Source organism: Lipotes vexillifer, unplaced genomic scaffold, assembly GCF_000442215.2.
Source record: "Lipotes vexillifer unplaced genomic scaffold, Lipotes_vexillifer_v1.1 scaffold1691, whole genome shotgun sequence".
Lineage (NCBI taxonomy): Eukaryota > Metazoa > Chordata > Mammalia > Artiodactyla > Lipotidae > Lipotes > Lipotes vexillifer.
In genome coordinates this window covers 3253310-3264516 of record NW_006789046.1, presented here as the reverse complement: position 1 = coordinate 3264516, position 11207 = coordinate 3253310, and the positions used below count along the sequence as shown (strand labels likewise).

Genomic DNA, 11207 nt, shown 5'->3' with positions numbered 1-11207 from the left:
CCCCCCCCCCCCCGGCCCTTCCCACCCCGGGGCCATGGAGAGCGTCCAGATGTGCGTGGATGACGTAGGACTTCACTCTGAGGCTAAATTTGCCTTTCAAACCATGACCCTGACCCCTCCCCAGGAATTCTGGGGGTCCCTCCTCCACCCAACTGAGAATCACTTTCTTAAGCTGCTTTTAGATAATTCTCAACACTGTCTGCGCCTTCCAAGATATTAGCTACCCCTCCGACATCGTGCCACGCGTCAGTCAGACAGGAACGCTCTCTACGCCTGCATCCTTCGCCCACGCTGAGGCCAAAAAGCAGGTGAGCCGGGTGCACGCGGGCCTGCATCCTGTGAGGAACGCGTCTTGTGATGGGGGGGGGGGGTCTTTCCCTCATCCATAACGCTTTGTGCAGAACTCCAGGCAGGCCCCCTCCTGAGTCCCCATGCACAGCGGGTCCTGGCTGCTGAGTGCGGCAGGCGAGACATGTGGCATGTCCCATATGCTCCCCTCCCCCACGTTACTGCCATTCTTGGGGGGTCAGCTCTGGGATCCAGGGGTCCCTTGTACCTTGTTGTCATCCATGACGGTGTTGAGGGACTCGATCCACATGGGGTCTATGTCCCCGTCCAGGACGATCCACTTGGGGCCGTCGTGAGGGATATTGGCCAGGTCCCGCATGATGGTGGGGAAGAGGCCTGTGGGCGGTGGGGCTCTGTCAGGTCCAGCTCTGGGCGGCTCTCCCTGGGGCTACCGGGGCTGAGACCAAGCTCGCCCCCTCTTGTCGCCTCTGGGCCAACACTGGCCTCTCAGAGGTGGCCAGTGCCCTACCTCAGAGGGACAGCGGAGGCCCTCAGACAGGAGGGGACCTGGCTCATTTCCTGCCCTTCTCCTGACCCCGAGGACCCACCTTTGTGACTCCACCCCTGACCCTGCCCCCCCGACACCCTCCCCAAGTCTGGTCCAGTTCTCAGATTCAACAGCCCTACGTGGAAGGCCACTGCCCCGCCCTGCACCCCTTCACCCATCCCTTCCCTCTTTCATTCATTCACTCAGTAAAGGTTTGCTGAGTGGTCTTAAAGAGTCAGGCTCAGGGGCTTCCCTGGTGGCGCAGTGGATAAGAATCCGCCTGCCAATGCAGGGGACAGGGGTTCGATCCTTGGCCCAAGAGGATCCCACAAGCCGCGGAGCAACTAAGCCCGTGCACCAGAACTACCGAGCCTGCGCTCTAGAGCCCGTGCTCCACGACAGAAGCCACCTCAATGAGAAGCCCGCGCACCGCAACGGAGAGTGGCCCCCGCCCGCCACAACTAGAGAAAGCCCGTGCGCGGCAATGAAGACTCAAAGCAGCCAAAAATAAAATTAATTAATTAATTTCAAAAAAAAACAGGAAAAAAAAAAGAGTCAGGCTCAGAGCAGGGGGCGTGGGGACAACTGAAGCCCCTGCCCAACCCACAGAGCTCGCATCCCAGTGGAGGGGGTGACGACACAAGATACACGTGCGGAAATAGATGCCAAGTCACAAAAGGAAAGCAGGGAGAGGGGCAGAGGGGGATGTGGCGGGCAGGGGGCCTCTCACAGAGGGGAGACTGGAGCAGAACCTCCCTGGCTTCCTGTCCCAGGAGGGGGACGCATGGAAGCTTGGGTGGGGCGGGGGTGGGGATGGTCCCCTGGCAAGCAGTACACACCCGCCTCTTTCAACCCCTCCAGTGCCCCTTCCTCCACCTGGACCGCCCTTGGGGCCCCCCATCTCCCTTAGCTCCTCACCTGTCCTTTCTCCAATGTCCCGAGGTTTTTATTTATTTATTTATTTTTTATATAAAGCACAGATCTCATCAAGGCCCTTCCCCGGAGAAACACCATTCCCAGCATCCGAGGCTGCAGTCTGCACTTCAGGGCTCTCCTTCTGTGGTCCATGGGGTGGGGGCCCTGTCTCCCCTCAGCCCTGCTTGAGGCAGGTGTGCTGATGCTCCGGCGTCCATGGCCTCCCCGGTTCCTCCCGCCTGGGAGAGTGAACCAGCCCCCCTGTGACCTTCCTGCTCTCCGCAGCACCATCATTACACACCACGCGTACGTGTGGGCCCCCTCACCGCAGCTGGACCTGCTGAGGGCCTCCCTCGGGGGCTCGGCCACGTGCTCACTGCACAGAGGCCGGCCGAGCGGCCACGACAAAGCGGGCCCGCCATGGACCCAGGCCTGGGATGCCTGCTCCGAGCCCTCGGCCCCTCAGCCCTGCCGGGGATGCTGCTCGCATTACCATCTTTCCACTCCCTGGTCACCGGGTTGATGATGCCGAAGAGCTCGTCACAGGTGACGGCCTTGGGGTCCAGGTCCACGGCGACCGGCTTCCTTTGCAGGTTCTGATAGGTCTTGTTCAGAGACTTGAGGACCTGCACCGGGGCGGGGGCTGCTCACTCAGGGCCACATCCCGCACACAGACCCTGCGCTAGGGCCCTTGTGTGAGCTCCAAGGGCCCTTGAAGACCCACGGGCAGAATCCCTGCTCTGGGCCTGCTTTGCTTTGGCGACACGTGGGTGAGTTTGCGACCCCCAAACAACGTCCAGGAAGACGCCCTGCGATTGTTCCCGCCTGTGCGCAGAGGAGGGCTAGTTGTGCCCAGACCGGGTAACATTCATACTAGTTCCCTGATAATAAAAGTAACGTGCTCGCTGCAAGAAAAATTAAAGGAAGGAAACTACCTGTAATTCTTCCCCCACCAGAGAAAAGGGTTTCTGAGGACATCTGAGGATGTTTCCCATGGGTGTATGTGTAGACAGACGTACACACATTCCTTTTCAGAGAACTGGTTTGTACAGTTTCTGCCTCCTAAAAATAACTTGCAGTGAGCGTCCCTCATGTTACATAGTCTTTGGAAATGATCTTTAATAATAGCATAATAGTCCATCCTGTGGGTGGCTAGCTGAATACTCGGCTGGTTTAGAATTTTCGATGTTACAGGTATCAATCATGTTGGCCGCCACCCTCTGCTTTCCACTGTGCCCAGGCAGTGGTAGGGGGCAGGGGACAGGAGGCTGGGGGGTTGGCTGCAGAGAGGCGGGGTGACTGATATCAAGGGGGAAGGAGGAGGGAGAGACGAGGACCTGGGGGAAGGGCCTCATCGGTGGGACCAGGGTCCGCTGGCCACTCCTCGCCTCCTCCGCCGCCCCCGGCCCCACGTCACAGCCTCCTTCCCGGTCCGTGACACCCTTCCGCCCGGGACGCACTGGGCTGGGTCCCCGGGCGGGCATGTACCTGGGACTTGCCACTGCCCGCGTTCCCGATGACGAACACCGAGTGCCTGACTTGCAGCAGTTCCTCCAGCTGCACCACCTTCAGCACGAAGCTGTCCTCTGCCTGCAGCTTGAGCTCCATGATGCTCTGCTTGATGACCTGGGGAAGGCATGTGGGAACGGGGCGCTGGGCCCGCCGTGCAGGGCGAGGGAGCCCCCCTGCCCAGCGGAGAGATCAGAAGGGAACAGCGGCCCTGCCCGTGGGGACGTTTACGTGCTCTGCCGTGGGTGCTACTGGGAACCCCGTGCGGGGAATGTGTTTGCCCGAAGCATCCTCCCCTTCCTCTCCCGGCCCCCCAGCGTTGCAAGAGGGGCTGGAGAGGCAACCCGTAGCCTCAGGATGTTCCTCGGGGCAGAGGAAGCCGTGCATGTGTGGCCATTGCCCGCTGGCAGACGCGACCACCACCCCAGTGTGGTACCTGCCACTTAGGCAGGTACCCATCCGGCGTGTGGCGGAAAGAGGCATCCTCGGCGGGAAGGAGGCCGGGGTGTGGCTTCCCGGACCGCTGTGACCCTGGCTGTACCCACCTTCTCAAAATTCAGGTCCCGTTTCCGAGGCACGTCCAGTGAGGGGAAGAGGTCCCCGATGAGCCCCATGAACACGGGCAGGTCATCGGCGATGATCTTGGGGGTGTTGAAGTCCCTGAGCGCCCTCATCAGAACCTGGTCCTCTGCTCGGCTGGGGTCGCCCCTCTTCAGGGAGCCGGCCACCACCAGCACAGACTTGATGGCTCTCAGGCCCCAGTCATAATGATCCTGCGAGTAGAGGGGCAGGGCCGGGCGGGTGTGAGCGCGCCGGCGGGGGTGCTGGGACCGAGGCCAGCCTGCTGCTGGGACGTGTGGAGGTTCCACCAGGCTGTCTGGGAGGCATACGGGCCACCTGCGTTTGTAACCCCTCCCGACCCCAGCTCTGCGGGCCCAGGACGCTGTCACACACCTGCTTTGACAGCAGCTCTTTGCACAAGGTGTAGAGCGTGATGAACTTCCTGGCCAGAAGGCGGGCCTCCAGAAAGCCCTCAGACACCAGCATGATCTCGCATATCAGTTCAAAGTCGGGGACCACCATGGCGCAGGGCCTGAGGGGGTCAGCGGGGTCTGCCTTGGCTTCTCCCCCTCTTCCAACCACGCCCCCACCTGCCCCTTGTCACCTAGGGGCACACCTCACCTGCCAGGAGGAGCACAGCACCACTGGCTGAGAGTCTAGGCGTGAAGCCAGGTTCCCAGGGCCCCACCCGCCGCTTGGCTGCGCTCCCGCTTCGTTTGTTCCTCCTACACCCTGCACAGGGGCGTCTCCAGGCCCCGCATCCCTTGACTCAACTCCTCTGAGAGTCACCTGAGCCCTGTCCTCCCTCACTGGCCGGCTGTGCCTGAAACGGGACCTCCACCCCAGGTGTCAGAGGCCCTGGCGGGCTGGTCCCCCTCACTCGGGCCTTGTCTCCAGACTCCTCCTCTCCCACAGCCCCCTCTGGTCGGCCTTGCCCTCTGCCCTCCACAGCACCCTCCTGGGCACTTCCTCATGCCATCCCCGCCCACCACACACCTGAACAAGGCCTTTAAGTTCTCGGGCAGCTCCGTACGTCCGGCGTACCCGGGGTTCATGGTGATGAAGAGGCCAACAGTGGGGATGAGGCTTATCATCTCTCCCAGGAAATTAAACGTTTCTTTCTTGGCGCGAATTGCATCTTGGATACATTTTACCTAAACAGTGGGTACACAGACGCGTTCACGTGGGAATGACCACCTTCAGCGGGCTGGACAGATCTTCGTTTGTGCTAAAGCGTGTGGCTGTGAATTTGCAGAGGACCTTCCTGATTTCTTTTTCTTTTTTTAAATTAAACTTTAAACTTTGATACAACTGTAGGTTCACGTGCAGTTGTAAGAACGAACGTGGAGGGGATCCCATGGGCCCCTCCCAGGCGCCCCCCAAGGGTGGCCGTAGTGCAGCATCACCACCAGGACAGCAACGTGGAGATGATGGGACATTTCTGTGACCTCAGGTGTTGTCACCCTCTTATAGACACCCTCACCGTTCTCCCACCCTGCCCTCCCCTGACCCCCTGCAACCACTCATCTGCTCCCGTTTCTGTGATTCTGTCTTTCGTGAATGTTAGTAAGCGGGACGGTACAGTGTGTCATCTGAGACGGGCTTTGGTCACTCAGCGAGAGGCCCTGGGGGTTCCTCCAGGTTGTGGTTGCCCCTTGATATTACTGAGGGGCGTCCCACCCCTAGCTGTTCTGTGTGTCCCGTTCCTGCTCGGGCAGTGTGACCCGTGGGAGGGCTGATTGGTAGCCATCCCCACATCAGAAAGTCAGCCCCGGGCGAAATCTGAATTCAGGGACCATTAGCTGCCTTTGACCGTCGGTGGTGCTGAGCAGCTGCAAACCTCCAAGCCACCACTGGAGGGCGCCCTGAAGCCACAGTTTAAGCCCTGACCTTCGAGCCTGGGGCTTTGGAGCAAAGCGCATGCCTAGTTGTCCAGGACTTTCCTCCCAGACTGGTCTGCAGCGTGCGGCTCACAACCCAGCAGGGCAGGGGCTGGTGGTGGGACCCCTCCCCTCCACATGAAGCCTCTCCTAATGTTCCGTTCCAGTTCCTGCTCCTCCATCCGAGTCAACAGAGCTCTACGTAATTATCCTGGGGTCTGTGCACTGACTTTGGGAGCGGGGTTCCGCAAGGCAGCCGTCAGCATTGCCCATGGGTCCAGGGGGCGCTGGCTGCCCTCGTCCTCTCTCTTTGCCGTACTGGCCTCCAGCCCCAGGGCTTGGGGATAGTTCCATGTCTCTGCCGAGGTGGGGAAACAACAGCGGAGGAGGCCAGCTACCTGCACTCACCCCTAATCCGGCCAGCAAACCCATTCTACAGATTAGAAGATGAAGACACAGAGAGTTCAAATAAAGCCCAGAACTAGGCAGCCCTGCACTCTGTCATGGGTGTTCCCAAAATATTCGGGCTCATTTCCTCCTTCTCTCCCTCCCAGCACCCTTGTCTAACTGATAAACTCCTAGACATCCTTCAATGCCCAGCTCCATTGGTAATTGAGACAAAGCCCTCTATCCTGGTCCCCTAGGCAAAACTGATTATCCCCTCGTCTGTATTTGGTTACATATGTGCCACTGGGTCTGATCCTTACTGCTTTCCTTCTGTGGGCCCCAGAAGGACAGGGCTGGGGTCCCGCTCACCTTTGTGCCACACCCCCAACTCAGTGAGGCTGACCCGACCCTACAGGAAAGCTGACGAGCCCCAAGCCAGCAGGGCAGTGAGTTCCCATACGTGATCCAGAGACCACGCAGGCCCTACCTGTACGGCGATCACAGACAAGACCTCCACGGAGATTCGATTGAACTCATCGAAGCAGCCCCAGGCTCCAGTCTGGGCCAGGCCCTTGTAGATATTGCCACAGGACTAGAAGGGGCGAGATGGGAGACGCACGCGTGGAGAGCCCTGCCGGGAGCCCCTACCTGCCCCATCAGTCCCCTGGCCGAGGGTCAGGCTTGGGAACTTTGGGGCCCACAGAAGGCTAGAGGCAGGACGTTCACTCCCTGGGAGGGTTAATCCTGCCCGGGCCGGGGGCCAGAAAGAGCCCAGACCCTCCCCGGCCTGGGGGCTTTGCCTGGGCTCAGATTAGCGAGTTTGTGTAAAGTTCAGCCCTTGCATTTTCCACTAGCACACAAGAGAGGGGGCTTCCCTCTAAGGTAGGGGGATGGACGGCAGAGGCCCCAGCTGGATAATCAGGATGATTCTTCAATGTTTACATACAGGATTCCTTCCGGGAGGATCCAGCTTCAGACTTCACTTTTCTAAAACCCAGGAGGCCGGTGCGGGCTGTGGCCTCGAGAGTCAGAAGGGGCAGCTGTCCCCACCCTCAGCCTCAAGATGGGGGCCCCTGGACTGTGGGGCTCCGATGGGGGTGGGGCAGGGAGGCCCGCTGCAGGCCCGAGCTCCTGATCTCAGTGTCCCCCCCGACCCCCAGGGGCTGCTTTGACCTGACCTCCATGGTCACCCCTCTTCTGGGCCCTTTGAGAGCTGTGGCTGTCCTGCAAAGTCTCCAGTGACCGCCAGGACCCGGCCCCTTCCCTATACCCGCCCCTCATGCTACCCCGCCCCCCAAGCTCTCAAAGGTGCTCACTCTGTCTGGTGCCCCCAGTGGCCAGGGACAAGCTTGGAATGTAGGTTGGGAGGGGTTACCTCCCCAGGGGAGGCAGGACGTTTGGGGCTGGTTGTGCCCACCCTGAGAGCCTCTACCAGACACGCTGGTCATGCTGCAGAGGCCCAGCCTCCCAGGAGGGCCGAGGCCGCCAGTGGGGGCGCCACTACTCAGCCTCGCCGTCTGGTGGACGCCGTCAGCAAACTGGGGAGCTGGTGCCTCCTGCCTGGGTCCAGCCTGCAGTGTCCACACATCTAGAGCTCACTTGGGGCGTGGAGGCTGTGCCTTCTGAGGGAGGGGCTGTGGGTGGTCCTCCCTGGGGACTTCAGGCCCCCCTGGGCCTGGGATGCGTACCTTGTAGTCCATCTGCTTGGAGCAGTTGAAGACGTAGACCATGGTGCCCACGGCTCTGCCCAGGTCCTTGGTCGTCTCTGTCTTGCCAGTCCCGGCGGGGCCAGCGGGGGCTCCGCCCATGATCAGGTGGAGGGACTGGGTCAAGGTTATATAGCATCTGCAAAGGACCTCCGATCACCTCGCGGGCGGCAACCCCACAGCCGCCCACTTTCTTTCACTGTGGTTCACTGACACCCCCCAAGCCCCAAGGAGGCACCAAAGGGAGTCGGTGGGAAGCACTTATGTTGTCACCAAAGAGCAGACACCGTCTCGCCAGGGCGGACGCCACATGGGGGCTGTGCCCACCAGGGCGTTAGAGGAGGGGCCGCTGCCTAACTCTAACAGTCACTTCACAGGCACTGATGGTTCGCTCTGAGCAGCTGCTGGCCTGAGTGCTTTTTGCGTTAAATGACTCGCTTGACCCTCAACGAGCTGCTGAGGATTTATAAAATAACGTCCCCACTTCGCAGGTCCTCAGAGAGGCTGAGGAACACCCCCAAGGCCATACAGCCAGTGTCGGAGGGAGGGAATTGGATCATGGCCCCCGAGTCTGGGTGCCTGGCCGGCAGCAGGACTGAATCTGACCCAGATGCCTGGACCCGTCAACCTCAGCTGGGCACGTTCGGGTCTGACAGCACAAGGACTCACGGGGAAGGGCCCAGAGAACAGTGTGAGTCTCCCCGCTGTGTTGCTCAGGGCCAGGCAGGAAGGCGGCCGGTGCGCCCTCACCTGTCGGTGAGCGGGGTGATGACCAGCCGTGGCGTGTTGCCCAGGTACTCGTACGAGTACTGGATCTGGGCATCGCAGATGTTGGCAAAGCAGTGCTTCTTTTCCTCATCCCAGCGGTGTCGCAGCTGCGACTGCCAGGTGAAGGCCTGGGCGCTCTCCACCTGCGGGAGGGGCGGGCCGGTGTGCCTCCCGCTGGGCCCTGCCCCGGGGTGGGGGGGGGCCTCCCCGGCCTCTGGCTCCTCCCGTGGTGCCCACGTCAAGCCTAACTCCGTGCGCCACTGAGTCTCGCTGAACCGTGGGCACCCCTGATCGGGCCGCTTGTCCAGTCTCTTACCAGGGCCGAGACAAGGGATGATGGAGGTGGTAGCCGCTGCCCGTAGTAGTGTCGCCCGCCTCCCTCAACCCAGGAGGAAGCAGCAGTAACTGGGATGGGGGCGTGCGCGCGAGTCCCAGGCACCAGCCCCCTGTGGGGTTCCCGGCCCTTCCCGGCGCCCGTGCCTTGGCGGTGATCATCTTGGCGACCACATCCCGGGCGTGGACGTCGATGGTACAGATGGTCATGATCTTCGTCCTGTCCCCGGCGTTGAGGTTTCCGACGAGCAGGGTGATGAGCGCGTTCAGCTGACTGATCTGCAGGAGTGAAGGTGCCTCGGCTGGGACACCCGTCGCGGGGCGGACTCCGGGCTGGCGGGGTCCCCCACGGTTGGGTAGGGAAGACCCCCGGGCTCTTGTTCACAACAACGAGACACAGAAGCTCTCGCTATCCCCCAACTGGGGGTGGGGAACGCTGGGGAGCAGGGCCCCCCATGGAATATCAAGGAGCCACTAAAAATGGTGTAAAAGAAGATCGGACGCCGTGAAAGACGGCGGACGCTACGTAAAACCAGGATCTTAAAGCTGTGTGGACAGTTTATATATTTTCGCCTAGGAATCGATTATACGCACACGAAAACATTAGAATGTCAGATAAGAATTTGTTGACGGGGTTATATATGGGTGGTGGGGTTTTTATTTTAAAAATTATCTTTAGTTTCTAAATTTCTAACCAAGAATCTTTTAAAAAGTTAAATCAAAAGTGGCCCCCACTTGCCGCAACTAGAGAAAGCCCTCGCACAGAAACGAAGACCCAACGCAGCCAAAAATAAATAAATAAATAAATAAATTTAAAAAAAAGAGAGAAAGTCATGTACTTCTAAAGCGGTTACTCTTGGGCAGAGGATGTTGGGGGGGGTGCCAGTATTTGGTTGCCTTTGACCCACAGAAATGGCAGTGGCACAAGGGGGCACCTCAGAGCAGGAAGCTTTGGATGGACATGGGATGGGGGCACGCACCTGTTTCTTGTTGTAATCTTTGATGGCGTTTTCGTAGCCTTCCTCCAGCCTGGCAAACGCCAGGCCCACCTCGGTTGTCCACCAGATCTGGGTGCACGAGAGCGCAATCTGAAAACAGAGCGGCCCCCGGCCCCCCGCCAACGTGAGCATCGTTCTCAGTGTGACAGAAGAGTTCATATCAGTAAGGTGGCTGTTCTCCACCCACTGTGGCTAACCCAGGAGAGGTGAGCTCCGTCCACCCAGCCTCAGACCTGGGCGGGGTAGTCAAAGATCCACTGCTCCCTTGGCTTCTCCTCGTAAGTCACCACGGCTTCCGGGATCTCGTGGCGGAGTGTGGCGCACATCCTGTCCAACACCCGGTTCAGCCAGACTTCCACCTGGGGACGGAGCCACAGGGACCAGAGAGGGGTGAGCGCAGCTCATTCCGATGGCTTGCTTTGTCATTTAAAAATTAAATGACCATTTGTCATCATCCTCCTTATCATCCCAGGGGTACAAATACCCAGGTTTTCAGAGCAGTAAGAATGACCAGCTTGAAAAATGTGGTCAGCAAGCCCAGCTGTACCCACAAAACTAGTTGCATTGGGCATTCGTGTGCATTAAGTGTTTCTACACAGAGAAGGGAGGGGAAACCAGAGAAAAATCAAGAGGAGAAGATAGTCTATGTCTGACCCTATGAAGTGGTGCTGATGTGCAGAGACGCGGGGCCTGTCCCCCCAGCCCCGCTGCCCCGTGTCCCTTACTAGTGGAGCCCCCATTAGCTCCCCAGGTGCATCATCTCAGGGTCTTAGATGGTCACGTGGACAAACTTGCTGACGAGCCTTGTGTGTATCTTAAAATACAAAACTTCAACTGACTGCAACTGGGGGGAACATACCCAAATGAGATAATTGGGTTGGTTTTTCTTTTAAACTACAACGACAGTGCAGGCAGAGCTCACTGTAGGTCGTGGTTATGTCTGTAAGCAGTTACGTGTGGGAAGCATCTGAACGAACTGAGGACTGGATCCTGCCACCGGCCTGCCAACCCCACCTCCGAATTCAAGTTGTGGGAGCTTGGGTTTTCTTGCGTGAGATTTTTTACCCCCAAGCTGACTTACCTCTGAATTACATTTCGCTTCGGCTAATGTCAAGATCGATTTGGAGGCTTGATCAATACTTGGGCAAAGAGACTGGGGGAGGGGGGTTGTGGAGGGCAGCCAGGAAGCTTGCTGTCAGCAGAAGGGAGCAGCCTCCTGGGGTGGGGGGAAGCTGGAAAGGGGGCCGGGCTGCCCAAGGTAAAGGGACCCCTCTGCTAAATCAAAGCAGTAAAGCCCCTTAAGCTGAGCAGGAAT

General features: G+C 59.3%; 1 protein-coding gene across 1 annotated transcript in view; it reads right to left on the bottom strand.

The window, feature by feature from the left end:
- The window catches only part of DNAH17 (dynein axonemal heavy chain 17), a 115481-nt gene that overhangs the window by 57809 nt on the left and 46465 nt on the right, over nt 1–11207 (bottom strand). The window contains exons 31-42 of the mRNA XM_007462391.1: nt 10126–10251; nt 9875–9982; nt 9042–9173; nt 8544–8704; nt 7776–7932; nt 6575–6679; nt 4817–4974; nt 4214–4352; nt 3805–4032; nt 3239–3376; nt 2244–2376; nt 557–684 (exon numbers count right to left, since the gene is read on the bottom strand). Coding sequence (XP_007462453.1) covers nt 557–684; nt 2244–2376; nt 3239–3376; nt 3805–4032; nt 4214–4352; nt 4817–4974; nt 6575–6679; nt 7776–7932; nt 8544–8704; nt 9042–9173; nt 9875–9982; nt 10126–10251 — 1713 coding nt within the window. The remainder of the gene's footprint in view (nt 1–556; nt 685–2243; nt 2377–3238; nt 3377–3804; nt 4033–4213; nt 4353–4816; nt 4975–6574; nt 6680–7775; nt 7933–8543; nt 8705–9041; nt 9174–9874; nt 9983–10125; nt 10252–11207) is intronic.